General features: G+C 39.3%; 1 protein-coding gene across 4 annotated transcripts in view; it reads right to left on the reverse strand.

Moving 5' to 3' along the window:
* Window positions 1-9358: 9358 nt before the first annotated feature.
* The window catches only part of LOC107863660 (queuine tRNA-ribosyltransferase accessory subunit 2), a 38133-nt gene continuing 30372 nt past the window's right edge, over window positions 9359-17119 (reverse strand). Inside the window, exons 4-11 of one of the 4 annotated variants that reach the window (XM_016709690.2) lie at window positions 12271-12364; window positions 11682-11752; window positions 10915-10959; window positions 10661-10712; window positions 10350-10395; window positions 10120-10260; window positions 9772-9891; window positions 9359-9689 (exon numbers count right to left, since the gene is read on the reverse strand). In XM_016709690.2, the coding sequence (XP_016565176.1) occupies window positions 9530-9689; window positions 9772-9891; window positions 10120-10260; window positions 10350-10395; window positions 10661-10712; window positions 10915-10959; window positions 11682-11752; window positions 12271-12364 (729 nt within the window). In that variant the 3' untranslated portion in view covers window positions 9359-9529. Of the gene's footprint in view, window positions 9690-9771; window positions 9892-10119; window positions 10261-10349; window positions 10399-10660; window positions 10713-10914; window positions 10960-11681; window positions 11753-12270; window positions 12365-17119 lie in introns of all 4 variants that reach the window. The other 3 variants (XM_016709689.2, XM_016709691.2, XM_016709692.2) reach the window with 3 other exon arrangements.

Raw genomic sequence — 17119 nt, forward strand, 5'->3', positions numbered from 1 at the left:
ACTAATCAAATTCCGTGTAGAATTCATGGTATAAACTACCACCGCCTCATATTTTCCAATCCTATTTCAATTAAGATGTAACCGTCGCTTGCCTTCTCTATAAATACACACCATATATTTTTTTCCACGTAAAACATCAACTTTGTAAAGCTCTTTAGAGACGCCTCTTCTTCGAGCTTCAAGAATTAATATTGAGGTACTTTTTTCTTTTTCTTTTTTTCTGTTTCTTCTTTTTGTTTCTTTTCTCTCTCTCTTTTTTTTTTTATAGAATTGAAGTAGATAGCAATATACAACAATCGGTTTAGGGTGCGAGAGTTTAACTTTGCCTTCGTAATCTTAAGTCCAATCAATTTTACTTGAAGAGGGTGGACATCGGCTTCGTCTCCGTCACCTTAAATCCGACCAATTTTACTTGAAGACGGTGGACATCGGCTTAAGGTGCGAGAGTTTAACTTCACCTCCGTCACCTTAAGTCTGACCAATTTTACTTAAAGATGGTGCAGTGATTTTCTTTAAGTATGGGCTCTTTTCAATGTTCAGTTTAAGGTGCAAATGGACAAATCTTGTCCACCTTAAGACATGAAACTTTCGATATCCTTTTAAGGATAAATCTGCGAGAGGTCAACTTAAGGTGCAAAGGGACAAATTTTATCACCTTAAGGCATGAAAATTTTGAGATCCAGCTTAAGGTGCAAAGATATAAATTTTGTCCACCTTAAGGCATGAAAATTTCGATATCCTTTAAAAATAAACCTGTTAGAGGCCAGCCTAAGGTGCAAAGGGACAACTTTTGTCCACCTTAAGGCATGGAAATTTCAGTATCCTTTTAAGGATAAACCCGTTAGAGGTCAGCTTAAGGTGCAAAGGGACAAATTTTATCCACCTTAAGGCATGAAAATTTTGAGATCCTTTTAAGGATAAACCTATTAGAGACCAACTTAAGGTGCAAAGGGACAAATTTTGTCCACCTTAAGGCATGAAAATTTCGATATCCTTTAAGGATAAACCTGTTAGAGGCTAGCTTAAGGTGCAAAGGAACAAATTTTGTCAATCTTAAGGCATGAAAATTTTGAGATCCTTTTAAGGATAAACTCGTTAGAGGCCAGCTTAAGGTGCAAAGGGATAAATTTTGTCCACCTTAAGGCATGAAAATTTCAATATCCTTTAAGGATAAACTCGTGAAAGGCCTACTTAAGGTGAAAAGAAACAAATCTTGTCCATCTTAAGGCATGTAAATTTTGAGATCCTTCTAGTTGTAGACTTGGAGAACTTTGGCATTCCAAATCCCGTTGAAGGAACTCTCTTTCTTTTCGACGGGTTGCCCCCATTGAGCCACAAATATTTAGAGTAAGTCCAAAATTTAATTAGACTAGTTTCACACTTGGTATCCATATGGTAGATATTGCATGAACATATATATATATTTTTGACACTTATGCAACTAAACTCAAAATGAAATTCCAAGCGCCTACGTACCACAGTAAAGAGGATCAAGTCATAACGTAGTTCTGGGTGAGTTGTTTTTTTTATTGAGCCATACACAGTTTATACTTTTGCGAGCAAGGAGTGAACATGCAGTTTATACTTGTGCCTTAAGGAGTGTACATGCAGTTTATACTCGTGCCTTAATGAGTGTACATGCAGTTTATACTCGTTCCTTAAGGAGTGTACATGTAGTTTATACTCGTGCCTTAAGGAGTGTAAATCTTCATTCAAGGATAGTACTTCTTTAAGAACTTAGCGTTGATGGGGCCAACCCTCACGCTATCTACATCGACAAGCTTGTAAGCCCCGTTTGAATATGCCTCTTGTACGACATATGGTCCATCCCACTTTGGGGTGAATTTTCCCCCAGACTTATGAGAAGTGATAATAGGCCTTCTTACTGCAAGAACTTGATCTCCAACTTGGAAGCACCTCAAGCGAACTTTTTTGTTGAAAGAACGAGATAGACGTGCTTGGTAACATTCAAGATTTTGTTGAGCCTCCAGCCTCTTTTCATCAAGAGCTTTTAACTCCACAAGACGCAACTTAGCATTTTCTTCATCGGTAAACCCTTTTTGAATAGCTAGTCTCAAAGAAGGTATTTGATGCTCAAGTGGCAGGACTGTTTCAACTCCAAAAGTAAGTGAGTATGGGGTTGCTTGCGTTGGTGTACGATACATTGTCCTATATGCCCATAAAGTTTTTTTCCATTCGGTCATGCCAGTCTCGTTTGGATTTGGAGACAACTTTTTTCAATAAGTTGCACAAAGTTTTATTAAAGGCTTCAGCTAAACCGTTGGCTGCAACATGGTACATAAAAGATTTGCGTTGCTTGAAACCAAAGAGGTCACAGATTTTGTTCATCAGCTTGTTATCAAATGGTTTTCCAATATCAGTTATTATTGAGGGATTCCAAAGCGCTAGATGATATTCACTCGGATGAAGTTCGCAACATTTTCTTTCTTTACTTCCTTGAGAGCACAGCTTCAGCCCATTTTGAGAAGTAATCTGTTGCGGCCAAGATGTATAAGTGTCCACCAGAAGACTTTGGTAGTGGACCAACAACATCCATTCCCCAAGCATTGAATGGCCAAGACGCTACAGTTGGATGTAGCACCTCTGGAGGTTGATGTATGAAATTTGCATAGAATTGGCAAGCTTTGCATCTTCTAGCATAGTCCAAGCAATCTTTCACCATCGTTGGCCAGTAATATCCCATCCTTTTAATGTGAAAATGGAGCTTCGGTCCAGACTGATGTGATCCATAAACTCCCGAGTGCGCTTCTTGCAAAGCTTTAATTGCTTCTTCCTCTCCCAAACACCGTAAGAGTACTCCTTCAAATGATCTTCTGTACAGTGTCTTTGTAGTAAAGGAAGCGAGGTGCATGACGACGAATGTCAGTCTTTCTCCTTGGATCTTCTGGAAGTATCCCATATCATAAGTAATCAATGATAGGTTGTCGCCAATCTTCTTTTACAGCTTCAGACACGGCAACGAGGTATTCAACCTTGTTTTCCATATCCTCATCTGACGGCGGTACTACCCATTCTTGGCGGACAGTAACTTGGGTCTAATTTGGAAGAGGCCAGAGCAGCTATGGCATCAGCTTGCTTATTTTCTCTCCTTGGCACATGTTGGAGGGTTACTTCTCCAAGCCACCCCATTAACTTTTGTGCATAATCATGATATGGTCGTAGCTCAGGCTTTTTGACTTCATAGCTTCCCCAAAGCTACTTGATCACTAGTTGGGAGTCACCAAAGACTTGTAATTACAGTTGTTTCATGTCAACTGCCATCTCAAGTCCAAGTATTAAAGCTTGATATTCAACGACATTATTAGAGCAACGGTTTTTAAGTATAAAAGAGTATGTGATGACCTCTTCTCGTGGAGTGACGAACACCACACTGGCACCAGCTCCATCTCGATGTACAATACCATCAAAGTATATTTTCCATGGGGGTCTAGCTTCAATAACCATTCCATTTTCATCAGGAAGTTCATCGCTCAGTTCCCAATCATCAGGTATCAGGTGTTCTGCCAAGAAGTCAGCCAATGTTTGTCCCTTTACAGCCTTTTGGGGAACATACACAATCTCAAACTATTGAAATTGAAGGTACCATCTTGTAAGTCGGTCACTAAGGACTGATTTCAACATTACAAACTTGATGGGATTTGTCCTAGAGACAAGCCGGACAACATGATCCTGAAAGTAGTGCTTCATCTTTTGAATCGAGAAGGCTAATGCCAAACATAACTTTTCAATTGGAGAATAATTTAGTTCATTCAGTGTCATCATTCTACTCAAATAGTAAAGAGAGTTTTTCTTGCCTTCACTATTTTCTTGAGCCAGTAGTGTTCCAACTGACCTCTCTCGTGTCGCGATGTAAAGTATCAATGGTTTCCCATGTATGGGTGCTGCAAGAACTGGTGGCTTCATTAAGATGATTTGATACTCTCAAAGGCATTACTACAAGCTTGGTCCCATTCGAATGGAGTGTCCTTCATGAGATGACTAAATAGTTGACATTTTCCGGCCAGGTTTGAGATGAACCTCCTTAAATATGCTAGCCTTCCTTGAAGACTTTTTAACTCATGAATATTTTGAGGCTCGGACATCTTCAAAATCGCATCGACTTTGTCTTGATTAATTTCAATTCTTCGGTGTCGTACAATGAAGCCAAGAAACTTTAATTCCATTCTTAGGTCTTGTAAGTGGTCGTCTCTCTTTCTTGACTTCACCACTAGATCATCGACATAGCATTCAACATTTTTATGGAGTAGGCCATCAAAGATGTTCTACATAGCCCTTTGATAAGTGGCACCAGTGTTCTTCAAACCAAAAGGCCTCACCTTGTAGCAATAAATACCTTTAGGCGTACGAAATGCAGTGAGTTCTTCATCCTTTAGCGCCATACGGATTTGATTGTAGCCGGATGAACCATCCATGAAGGACATTGCCTCTTAACCAGTGGTGGCATCAATCATCAAATCTGGTATAGGGATTGGAAAGTCATCCTTAGGGCAGGCGTTGTTGAGATCTCGAAAGTCAACACAAACTTGAATTTGGCCATTCTTCTTCCGTACTGGAACATTACTTGAAATCCATGTGGGATATTTGACTTCACGAATAAAGCCTGTTTCAATGAGTTTGTTAACTTCATTTTTAATCAAAGGAACCAACTCTGGCCTAAAACGTCTTTGGATTTGCTTAACAGGACGAGCACCATTCTTGATCGCTAACTGATGGACTACTATTTTCGGATCTAAGCCAGGCATTTCCTTATAGCTCCAAGCGAAGACATCCATATATTTCTTGAGTATGTCCATATAAGCGACTTCCTCCACTACTTCTAGAAACGCACTTAGGTAAGTTAGTTTGGGTCTTCATTAGTTCCAAGATTAACTTCCTTCAGAGGATCTATTGTGGCTTTTACTCCTTCTTTAAGTTGAGATGGAGCATCTCCAGCATCTTCCTCCTTTTAAGGATCATCATCGTTGATGGATATGTGGTGACACTAGAAAGTATCTTCCATCTCTTTATCAACCTTTATTTGAGACGAGACCTCATTCTCATTTTGGATCGTAACATGATATGAGGAGCTAATACTTTCTTCATCTTCCTCACGTTCCTCGTTGCATGAAACCACCAGTTCTATTTGTCGCCTAATTCTGGAAGGGATCAAACTTTGGAAGTCCTTCTGGATTTTAAATGAAGAGTGCATCATTATGCTTTGATGACTTCTTCAGCGCTTGTTGCTTTTCTTCTTATTTAGAGGTCTCAACCTTTCGAACACGGAAGTTCTTGCAGTTGGTTCTCCAAGTCGATCAAAGACAGAGCGTCTTTTAGCAGCAGTGGATTCTTCTTCTACAGTGATGTAATTACTGACTGCCCTTCTTATAGAGATTCGAATTGGAGGTGGCTGTGTGTATCCTAGGCCTTTACGTGCTTGCCTGGTTGTACCCTCTGATGGAAGTTTGCCCAACCTTGATGGCTCATTAGGATTGTAGCTGGCCTTTACAAATAGCTTGTATGCATTTGGATCAAAGCCCTCTTTCATACGGTTCGTAGGGAGTGTCATATCTTGTGGCAGATTTTGAGTCACAGACTCTTCAAGAAGTCTTGAGGATGGATTTATTGCATCAATCTTCCTAATAGGTAAAGTTAGCCCCTTTAGCACATTATCTTGGGAATATGATGGGTGGTCTTTTACTTCCCTTACCTTGGTACGTAATGAAGAATGGGAGTTGCCTTTTTTTTTTCACAGAAGCGGCACCTTCTTTATTTGAAATGGAGAGAGGCTTCTTGGTGGCAACTTTTTCGACAGTCACCACGACCTTCTTAGATGCAAGATCGTCACACTTGGTCTTGGTGACATCTTCAACCCTTTTCTCATCCCCAACATGCTTCTTTAAGTAGAATTTTGCATCGGCAAAATGTGACTCAGCTTCAGTGAATGGCTTGTCACCGACAACTATCTTTCTTTCCACTCCGCCTTCAAGGTACTTCAAGCATTGATAGTAAGAGGACGAGATAATTTTGTTCCCATGCACCCAAGGCCTACCAAGCAATATATTGTATGAAGTTTTGGCATCAATCACATGCATCAATGGGTTTGATTGAAAATCATCCATATGAATCCCCAACTTGATACATCCCATGGCCCTCTGGCCCACTTGGTTGAAGCCTTGGGTCATTATACGTCTTCCATCCAGTTCGCTAGTAGTGATGCCAAGCTCCTTCATCGTACGGATAGGCAGGATATTGATTCTAGATCCCTTATCTATCAAAATTCTATTGATCTTCTTTCCTTGAATTTGACCCACCATGTATAAAAGACGGTTATGTAGGGTCTTACCAAGCAGAAGATCGTTATTTGTGAATGAGATTTTTGTATCACACATATGTGCCTCTTCGTCAAGAGTTTCAGCAAGCTTTTCGGAAGGTGAAGGAACCTCTATGGGTAGATTCTCACCCTTTGCCCCCTCTTTGGCGGTATTTAAACAAGACGCCTCAAGGTTGACTTAGGCAGTCTTGTTGCGGAACCAACTCTTGTAAGAATTCCTCTAAAGTCACCGGACGCCGATGTTTCTGATGGTGAAGCTCCGTTACCCTTATCTTTTTTGAAAGTTCAACCAATTTCTGTTTCCTTAGTTTTTTCACCACTCTCCTTCTGGTTGGCTGCTCTTACGTCTCCTTTCGCAGACTCATCTTCTTGCGTCTGTGTCTAGTCACTAGAGTCCAACCTTCATCATCATCTTCGTTAACCGAAGACCTGCCAAGCTCTAATATCTCCTCATTATGCTCTTTGACACAAATTTTAACCGGGTCAAGCGAGCCAAAAGTGATAGATATTTGATGAGAACTGGCTGTCTCATCATTGAAAAAGATTTTCTTCTCTTTTGCCAGTTGTATTACTTTATCTTTAAAGACAAAGCATTTCTCCAGAGGGTGACTTATGAGCCTATGATATTTGCAATAATTAGGGTCATTGGTCCTTCCGGCTTCATTGGGACGCTTCATTTCTGGGAGTTCGATGAGCTTATGCTGAAGGAGTTCATCAAAAATCTCAGCAACATCAGAATCAAGGAAGGGATATTCCTTTTCTTGAATCTCCTTTAACGTTTTTTGATTTGGACGTGCTCCAGAAGTCGTCTTTACACTTTGCTTCTTGCTTACCTTTGTGGTGACTTTCACAGGAGACACATCAACATTCATGAATTCTTTGTTATTATTTTTTGGGACAAACTTACCCTATCTCTTGGGTTCTTGCTTATCCTTTCCCCTTCGAGGGTCATGGATAGGTGTTCCTTCCTTTCTAGCAGGAGACATGCTCAACTCCATGTCGTGAGCACGAGTAGATAACTCTTCAAAGAATTTTGGTTTGATTCTTTGCAAGATGTAGAGAAGCCCCAAGTGCATTCCTTGGACGCACATCTCTATTGCAGAAGTTTCACTGAGCCTATCTTTATAGTTTAGACTCGCATTTCTCCATCGATTGATGAAGTCGATGACTGGCTCATCCTTTCTTTGACGAGTATTTGTGAGCTCTATCATGCTCACTATACGTCTTGTACTATAAAACCGATTTAGGAACTCATGTTCCAATTGCTCCCAACTATTAATGGAATTAGGCTCAAGGTCCGTGTACCAATCAAAGGCGTTTCCCTTTAGGGAATGAACAAACTGTTTGACAAGATAGTCACCGTAAGTTCCAGCATTATTACATATCTCAACAAAGTGTGCGGCATGTTGTTTTGCGTTCCCTGCGCCCTCAAATTGTTGAAATTTTAGGGGGTTGATAGCCGGCAGGCATCTTGAGGCTATCTATCCTCGCAGTGTAGGGCTTGGCATATGCAAGGAAAGACTTGGTGACAACATCATACTTGTCTTTGAGGGCCCTTTCAATAAATTCCCTCAATTGCCAAATCGGGATCATTCCCTCAGCAGAAATTTGCACCTCTTTAGTCGATGGTGTTTATTTCACAGAGTTTTCTATCTCATGAACCTCTGGAGCTTTTCCCGGTGCATGGCTAGATTCTCTGTCTATCAAACCTTCCACCCTATCCACTATCTTATCAATCATAGCCTCTTGATTCTGAACATAGTTGGTCAGGCCTTCAATTGCCTTTGTCATATTCGCTAGCTACTCCTCCATAGACGAGGCATCAGTTACCATTGCTTGCATAATCACCGAAGATGTTAGCGAGTAACACGGATTATCACATAAGTTAATTTTTGAAATGCTTAGCTTATGTAGTGTAAGTGGAGATGACGCATTTCTTGAACGACCATCGCTTTTGGCTCTAGAGTATTTGGAATCGGAATGCTCAAGTAGAGCTAGAGTCTTTTTTAGCGATTCGACCACACTGCTTCCTCCTTCTGAAGCACTTGCATTGGACTTTGTTCCTTTCGAGGTTAAAGATCCAAAAACTGAAGCTGGAGCGGACAACACTGGATAGGTTTGTTGTCCTAGCAAGCCTGCCTTACTTCTTATGACAGCTCCCAGGGTTTCGAAAGTAACACCAAAGACGCTTTCTACTTCAGTAGAGAACTTTGAATCTGCAGCCTTGAAAGCAGTTGATTGAGAATTGACCTTCTTGGAAGTCATTTCATTGTTCTTAAACTTTGAAGTATGAAAAGTTGAGATGAGAGGTAGAGATCGTCCCACTGGGCGTGCCAGAATTTGTTGGACAGTAAAATTTTCGAGACCGAAAAATAAATAATTGAGACAAGAAAAATATATTGCAACAATCGATTTTATTGATTTCAATGCGAGTGTTACAATCTCTATGAATCCTCCGATTCGCCTTTTCAAATATAAATTCAAGGGCCTGAAGCTTGATTTTGAATTTGAACTTGGTTTGCGAACTTGAGGGACTTGATCTTGACTTGTGCTTGAATTCAAGGGCTTTTGAGCTTGTTCTTGAATATTGCGGTCTTGATCTTGAATCTTGATGAACTTGATTTAAATTCTTGAGCGTTTTAGAGAAATAGTGACGTTTGATCCACGAGCTTTCTCTTGCTACTTGTTAGAATTCTGGGGTTCCTTTCTGAATTATGAGGCCCCTATTTATAGCTGTAGGAAAGGAAGTCATGAATATGGACTTCCTTTGACCAATCAGATTTAATTGATGTGGCGCCTTTTATGAACTTTTATTTCATGGGTCTGCTGCATCAGTTTGACATATGACACGATCCTATTGGCTCCTTCACTTGACTTGGTATGCCACGTGACGCTTATTTGGGTCTTCAGAATATGACAATATCTTGGGCTTAGTAAAGTAGGCTCATCATTTGTAGCCCAAATTAATGGACTAACCCAATAAATATTGGGCCTTATTTAAACCCATACCTATTTAGACTTAAATAACTAATTCAATTATATTAACCCGCAATATTTATTTGGGACTAATATATTTTAAATTTAATATAATCCGAATTTTGTACGGATTTAAATATAATAAAATTGCATCGCCCACAGGCATATGAAAAGATGTCAATCAGAAAACAGCAATTTTCTCTTAAAAGCTGTGCCTTAAATCTAATCTTGCACAGAAATGTCAAGTTGGTCGCTTAAAGCAGCAGAAAAGAGATGTTCATGCCTACTTCCTATGAATTTCTGTCGAAATTGCTCGAACTTTCCTTCTTGAATTGCCTCTCTGATAGAGCGGAAGAATCCCAGAAAATGATGCGTGTTGTGTCTGGGAAATGAAAGACAAGCTCACGTTAGGTATCATGAAGACATGACACCAAAGCCAGAGAATAAAGCAGAGAGCTGCTTACATTTCCAACAGAACATGTGCCAGCATCTCATGGACATTGAGAAGGTGATTGATGTATGCTTTTGTATGATTTTGGCATGTATAACACTTGCAATCATCGACGATAGGAGATATATCCTTCCTGCAAGAAGGATGGAGAGGGACACAAATTGCATTATCAGTGAACATCTCAGTATTTTGCTGAAACAACCACCCCAGGAAGGCCACAAGCTAAGTTATTGAGGGACATAGCAAGATTACATACTATCATTTCTATAAGCACAACATTGAACGAATTGCAACTATGTCAGTATGTTGCAAATTTCAGTTATAGTACCACAAGAAGTCTGAAGGGATAAACATGACTTACATATACATTGTTGCTTTCAAATTTATCTTTATGCCATCATATCCTGAAATACTGTTTGGTTGATATGTTGTAATTTGTGTGTCTATCATTTCAAGAGGAAAGGTGAGAGCAAAGCCTCCTAGTGTGAGATGGTAGATGTAACTGGGAACAAAAGTCCAATGTCACAATTGCAGCTAAGAGAATCAGATAATAGAGGAAAGGAGACACCAATATCCTGAGCTAGTACTTACGTGGAATCAAATATATCAACACCTGCAGCAACACCTTGCAAGACCTCTTCTGTAGAGAAACAAGTTAATCCGCTCCGCCACAAGAAGAATACAATTTTTAATTCAAATACACAATTTTCACAGTGAGAAAGCAAGTGGGTTGAATTTGGTAAATACTGAAGTTGTTTCTTTATACTTAGCTATAACAAACACACTTTTCGTTTCCAAACACAATATCAATCACTATGTTGACATGCATCTATATGCAAATATTTTTCTGTGAGTGCGCAGCAGTGAATGAGTGACAGAAGCATTCATGATATCAGACTTGCCTGGTAGTCCAAGTCCACTTATGAGACGTGGCTTTTCTTCAGGTAAACTATCCTGCAACCAGTAACATCATAAGACACCACAAACTTGAGTTTTCTACTGTATGCAAAGAAGTACAATATTTTACAGTCTACTAAAGACATAAAGGATCCCCATAAACATAATTTAGAGAAGCCCATTTGTATGAAACCAACATTTATTGTCAACTTTAAGGCTGTCATAAAAATGAAAATAAAAAGTTGGCGCGAACATTGACCTTCAAGTGAAGAGACTGAATGAACATGATTAGCAACTTATGGACCTGAAGGAGATCATAAAGGAAATTTTACACAAAACACCCACCTGCAACTATTTCACAAGTACTGCAAATTAGCACTTTAATCACCGGTACCAAACTAATTTAACACAGTACCATAGATGGTCCCCAACTTACATTAAAAAAATATGTTATGGATTCTTCACTTTGGCTATACATACCCGATTCAAGAGGGATGAGATAGGTGCAGACTATTTTATATGAACCTTCAAATACACTAAAACCCTGATAAACATATAATCCTCATGTGGCATTAGAGTCAAACTAAGTATTCGAAAGAGCTTCTAAAAGTATATGGGGGAATAGCCACAAGGGTTTGGTTCAATGGCAAACGTAGCAGGGAACGAAATATGTGATAGGCAGTAGAAACACATGACAAGTTTGAATTCTGCTGGTGATCCTAGTATTTAAGTGGAGAAAGGTAGAGCGAGGGTCCACGATCTATCAAGTTCTGAAGTTGGAAACAACAGATCTATTGATTTTACATGCACAATGAAAAATATAAGGGGAATAGACCTAAAGCAAATTGTTATGAAGACATCTTATGATCTGATTCTCGTCTTTATGCTCATTATTATGTAAGTTCAACAATAGTGATGGGTCTGTCTTACCTTCCACATTCATTTCAAGAGGACTTCTTTAGAAGAAAAAGTATTTCCCGCCAAAAGAAACGGAACAGATGCAGAAATACCATAAGAGAATCATACCACAACAGCTCTAAGGAGGGGATTGCGCTCTTCCATGCTCTCACCTAGTCCAAATCCACCAATCCAAAAACCTGCATTGAAAACTCATTCTGAAATTAATAGGATATTTTAAAGCGATCAAACAAACAAATAAATAGCTATGAGGCCTTTGAATATTTAACAAAACTAAACTTCAGCGCAAAAGTCACTTGCAAATGATGGCAGATCAAAATGGACCAAGATTCCCTCTTTGGTAAACTCTTTAATAGCTTAATTCTGTCAAAAAGTCTTTTCCATGAAAGGAACTTAAGTAAAATGAAGTTCATCAGTGAGGGCAAGATATTTTCAGATATAAAGATACTCATGTAAAAAAGAACTTCCTCCAACACTGCTGAAGATCAGTTAAGTCACGTCGTAGAAAAAAATAGTACTTTTGATACTAGAAATTCCAATTGATTTATTCATTTGTTAAGAGGATTTCACTTACAACTGACACTTCTCTAGTTTTTTTCTTGAACTAGACTTTACTGTTACTCATCGCATTGACTTTCACTTACAATTACCAATATCGTGGCAAGGCAGTATATGACTTTGAAGAGAGAAAGCAAACCTTCTACATTCCTCCTAGCAACTTCTTGAGCACAACGTCGGCGCTGCTCCACCCTAGAGCCTCCAACAACAGATCCAAACACTGCTCCGTCTGTCTACGCTTCAGCATAACACTTTTTGATGAGATTATGTAGCAATATACTTGGTAGGGTTAACAACACCCGGAATTAATTATTTTTTAAAACAAAAAAAAAAGAGAAAAAGAAATAGGAGAAGGAACAAACAGGACGAACGTATGTACCTCGTTAGCAAGATGACCACTGACTACATTCTGTTAATTATACATACATGACCAAGGCAACACACAAACTACACTCCTAAAACATATTACAAGAAAAGTGTAGTAATAAATAATGATCAGTAGGGCTGCTACGCTGCTAGAAGCAGTGTCATTCGCTTTATTGAAAATGTTTACTGAATATGTGTAGTACAGATGGGCATAGTTTGGGTCAAGCCGAAATCTGAACTTTTTGGATATTCGGTTTTGGATTTCTGGATTATGGATTGAACTTCGGATTTTATTTTTTAAAATATATAAATTTTGATTTGGATATCACATTTAGTACAACGGAATTTTTGATATCCGGATGTGCCGATTTTTGTACCTGCTAATCTACTTGCCACCAAAGTCTCATTTCCCTATTGTATACCTTTGAACTCTTCCAGTATTCTATACAACTCTACAAATGTATCCACTTCCCAATCATTTAGATTCTTCTGAGCTGAAAATTCCATCCCTGCGTTAACCATGCTCCATCTACTGTTTTCTCTTGCTGTAGATCTAGGGCATAAATGTTTGGAAAGAGATCCTTTAGACAAGAATTGGTAAGCCATTTGTCCTCCCAAAAGGATGTATTGCACACATTAGATATCCTGATAGTGGTGTGAGCCTTCATTAGAGGCCAAAGTGTTCTTATGGACTTCCATAAACTCACTCCATAAGTTGAGTTTACTTCCTTTGTTATCCACTTGTTATCCTCACCATATTTAGCTCTTATTATGTCTACCCAAAAAGCTTGAGAATCCTGGGAGTATCTCCATAACCATTTCACTTTGAGAGCATAACTCTGCCACTTTAAATTCCTGATGCCTAACCCACCTTGTTTCTTCCCACACAGCACCTTGCACCATTTAATTAAGTGTAACCCTTTTCCCTCCTTATTTCCATTCCACAAGAAATCCCTCCTAATCTTATCAATCCTCTGAATAACCCCACTTGGAATGGGAAATAGAGACATCATATAAATTGGCGTTGCATCAAGTACTGAATTAATGAGAGTGATTCCCCCCAACCCAACCCAAAGGACTAGTATTGAGCCTTGCACCATGTCAGTTTCTTTACGCACTTCTCAATTACCGATTCCCAAATCTCTTTGGATTTTGATTTGGCTCCCAAAGGCATTCCTAGGTATGTAGTGATAGAAAGAAGTAAGGAGGGAACATGAGTAGCTTTTTGAGTGGAACTAAAGAAAGGAAAATGGGTGCATTTGTAGAGCAATAGATTCACTAAGCTCCTATTTTTCTCTAGAATCTAGGAAGAGGGAGAGCATTTTTTTCAAAGAAGCTTTAGCTTGGCCTTCTCTAGATTTAGGTGCCAGATGTCGGAAGAAAGAGCTCTCGATAGAACCCAGCTTCTTGATGTCAGAAGACTACACTTTGAAGAGAAAAAGTTTTTTGAAATCTTTGCTTGGTTGGCTCCTTCATTAAATGGGTTGGTTTCCTGGAGGCGATCAGCAATTGGGCAGCTGAGGAGTGGGTCGTAGCAGAGGGGATGAAGATGTAACGACTTGAATTTTTGATGAATTATGTGAAACATGTATTTCTGTGTGAATTGACTATTTTACCCCTCCCCGTGGTTACGTTGTGGTATTTCTAGGGTGCGGGGATGATTGGCACGGTTTCCGATGCATTTTGATGTGATTTATGTGATATTGTGGTTTTTGGTGGCTTGAGAAGCCTTATAGTTGACTTCAGTCAACATTTTTTTATTTATGCGTCGGATGACAAAACGGACTGCGCCGACAGATCCAGAACATCGATTTTAGGGTGGTAACATGGTTGGTGTGGTTTAATGGCTTTTAAATCTCATTTCAACCCTCGTTCGGAAAGTTATGATTTTGAGTTTCGGGGGTCAACTTTGTGAAAACGATGTTTTTTCAAAAATCGGATATCGTCATTGATTCCGGAGCGTCGAATTTGATAGGGTAGCATATTTCGTTTGCGTTCACGGGATTCCGGATGAATCCCGATGGGTCTGCGGAGACTTGGACCCTATATATACCCATGTTTCACCATTCTTTTCCCCATTTTTGGGACTTGGAGCTTAGTGTTTCAAACTTTGAGCAATTTCTTCCATTTCTAAGCTTGGGTAAGCTTCTAAACCCCTATTTCAACTACCTTACTCCAATTTTATCATCTATTTCTTGTTTTAATATGGATTAAAGTGGAAATTGGGGATTTTGACCCAGAAGGCCCAAAATTGTATTTCTTCGATTTAAATCCCGATTTCAACCCATTTTCATTTGGGTAAGTTTCTAACCTTATTATTATTACTTTTCTACCAATTTCATCTTCAAAACAACTTCAATTCTTGATTTTTAAAATGGATTTTGGGGATTTTACCCGGTAAAGCTTGAAATTGATTTTTCTTCGATTTGGACCTCGTTTTTAACTCATTTTCGCTTGGATTTTCAGCTGTAAAGTCCTAAAAATATGGGGAACGCGTTTTTGAAATAAAATTAAGATTTTGCCCTTCTTTTTTGAAAATCTGTTTCGGGGTCCGTTTTGACCCCGACTTGAAATTGACCCCGACTTGAAAATAAGCAATATGGGTATCATTGGCTTTGTTTTGACGCACAGATTCTATATTTTCATGTTTTAGTTCATTCCGGATCCGTTGGTGGGGAGTAAGTCTTTGGATCGAAGGCTTGCGAACCGATTTTTGACATTCGAGGTAGGTTATGGCTTAACTTCTTTCAGACTGGGTTGGGTAGTTAATGTTGATACAAAATCATGTTAAGGGTGTGGGAACTAATCATGAAAATGGCTAAGTTTATTGTGTTGTGCCCGTGTGGGGGCCTATATGTTGATGAATTTGGTGGTTTTGAAACATTATTTGCTATGTGTGACCGTGTGAAGTCTTATATGATATTGTTGTCCTTGTACATGTGAAATTGATTATATGTTGCTAATGAGAAAGCCTAACGTGGTATCAATTGTATATTGTGATGTATTCATACTCTATTGGCATGTGAATCGTGTTGGATTTCATGGACGATTGGAAAATTAAGTGGATATTTGGCTCACTTGGTTGGTCTATTGGTTGGATATGGAAACACTCATGTTGGTTAGTTGTGAGCATTTCATCCTCATATCATACTCATTCATGAAACATTGACACCACTATGGAAATACTGGAAACTCTGGAAATACTTTTTCTGACAGAAAATGTGACATCTTAAAAAAACCCTTTCCAAGGGATGTGTCGGGGAGGAGATATAGATATGGATTGAATATGGATTGTATACAGGTTGACGAACCCCCATGAGTCCTACGCCGGGAAGCTTTAGCTCCATATGTGTATACGGAGGTTATGCAACAACCTTGTGCATTACATGATCATCATCATCATTTTCATTCTATTTACCTTATTATGCTTGTGTAGTGATTGTATTCACTTGTTACCTATCCAGTTGTTCTATCTTCCTTTACTTGTACTTGATGTTCTCGTATATGTTTGTTCTTCTTTGCTCTACTTGTATGTGGTATAATGTGTACTAGCATCCCTTTTTGGTGTTTGTTGCAATATATGTGAAGCAAGCGGTGTGGGCTACAATTGTGGGACATTTTCTGATTGCAGGTGACGTGCCCTTGGTGTGTACTTTTGTATGCTTTATTTTCTACTTTGTTTGATCAAAGTATGATACCTATTGAGAACAAGTGGACCTTACTCACCTCTATTATACCCTTTCGGTGCAAATCCTGGTTCAAGTGCACCTAACAGTGGTTCATTTGGGCGCGTTTGAAGTTATTCAAGGTAGCGGTTGGATTTCATGCGTCTGGAGTTCACTTTTATCTTTCTATATTAGACTATGTCTTTACTAGTATTCGGAGACAGAGTTGTTCCTGTTGGATTTCTCATGTATTTGATTCATGGATTGTATTAGTAGGTCTTACACTGTGAAACCGGGTTTTGGGAGTTATGGCATTATTGGTTATGTTCCTTTCGGTTTTTATTACATGTATGTGGTTCGGCTTCGTTCTAAAAGCCTTGCCTTGGAGTTATTGTTGTCTTTTCCCCTTGCGTATCTGTTTAGGTGATAGGCTTACTTGTCATGGTCCTTGGTTTTTGGGTCATGACAGAAGATTACTCAGCTGAATGATACCCCGTTGTTGTTTCATTTTGGGATGAAGAACAAGCTCTAAAAGTTCTCCATGAGGGAAGAAGATGGTTCAACAACAATTTTATGCAGCTGGAGAGATGATTGGGGCAGGAAGGCTGTGATGATCCTCGCGTCTCAAGTAACTCAGTGGTGGTTAATCTAGTGGGGCTTCCATTGCACCTATGGTGTATCGACCTCTTCAAAAAGGTCAGGGAACATCTTTGGGGGGTTTTGTGAATGTGATTTGTAGCTTGCACGACACATCTAGGGTGAGAATTTTGGTAAAAAAGAGGAGAAGATATCTGTCTCGATTATGGGGAAGGGAAGTGGAGTATAGAGTTTCGCTTTCTACAGAGTTTCGTCCCGTAAAGCTGAAAGTAGATAGGGAGGAGTATGATGTTTTCGAAAGGAGGGGAGGAGAATTTAGAAGTGAAAAGGGGTATGAAGTTTTCGATAGGAGGGGAGGAG

This window comes from Capsicum annuum, chromosome 3 (genome assembly GCF_002878395.1).
Source record: "Capsicum annuum cultivar UCD-10X-F1 chromosome 3, UCD10Xv1.1, whole genome shotgun sequence".
Taxonomy (NCBI): Eukaryota; Viridiplantae; Streptophyta; class Magnoliopsida; order Solanales; family Solanaceae; genus Capsicum; species Capsicum annuum.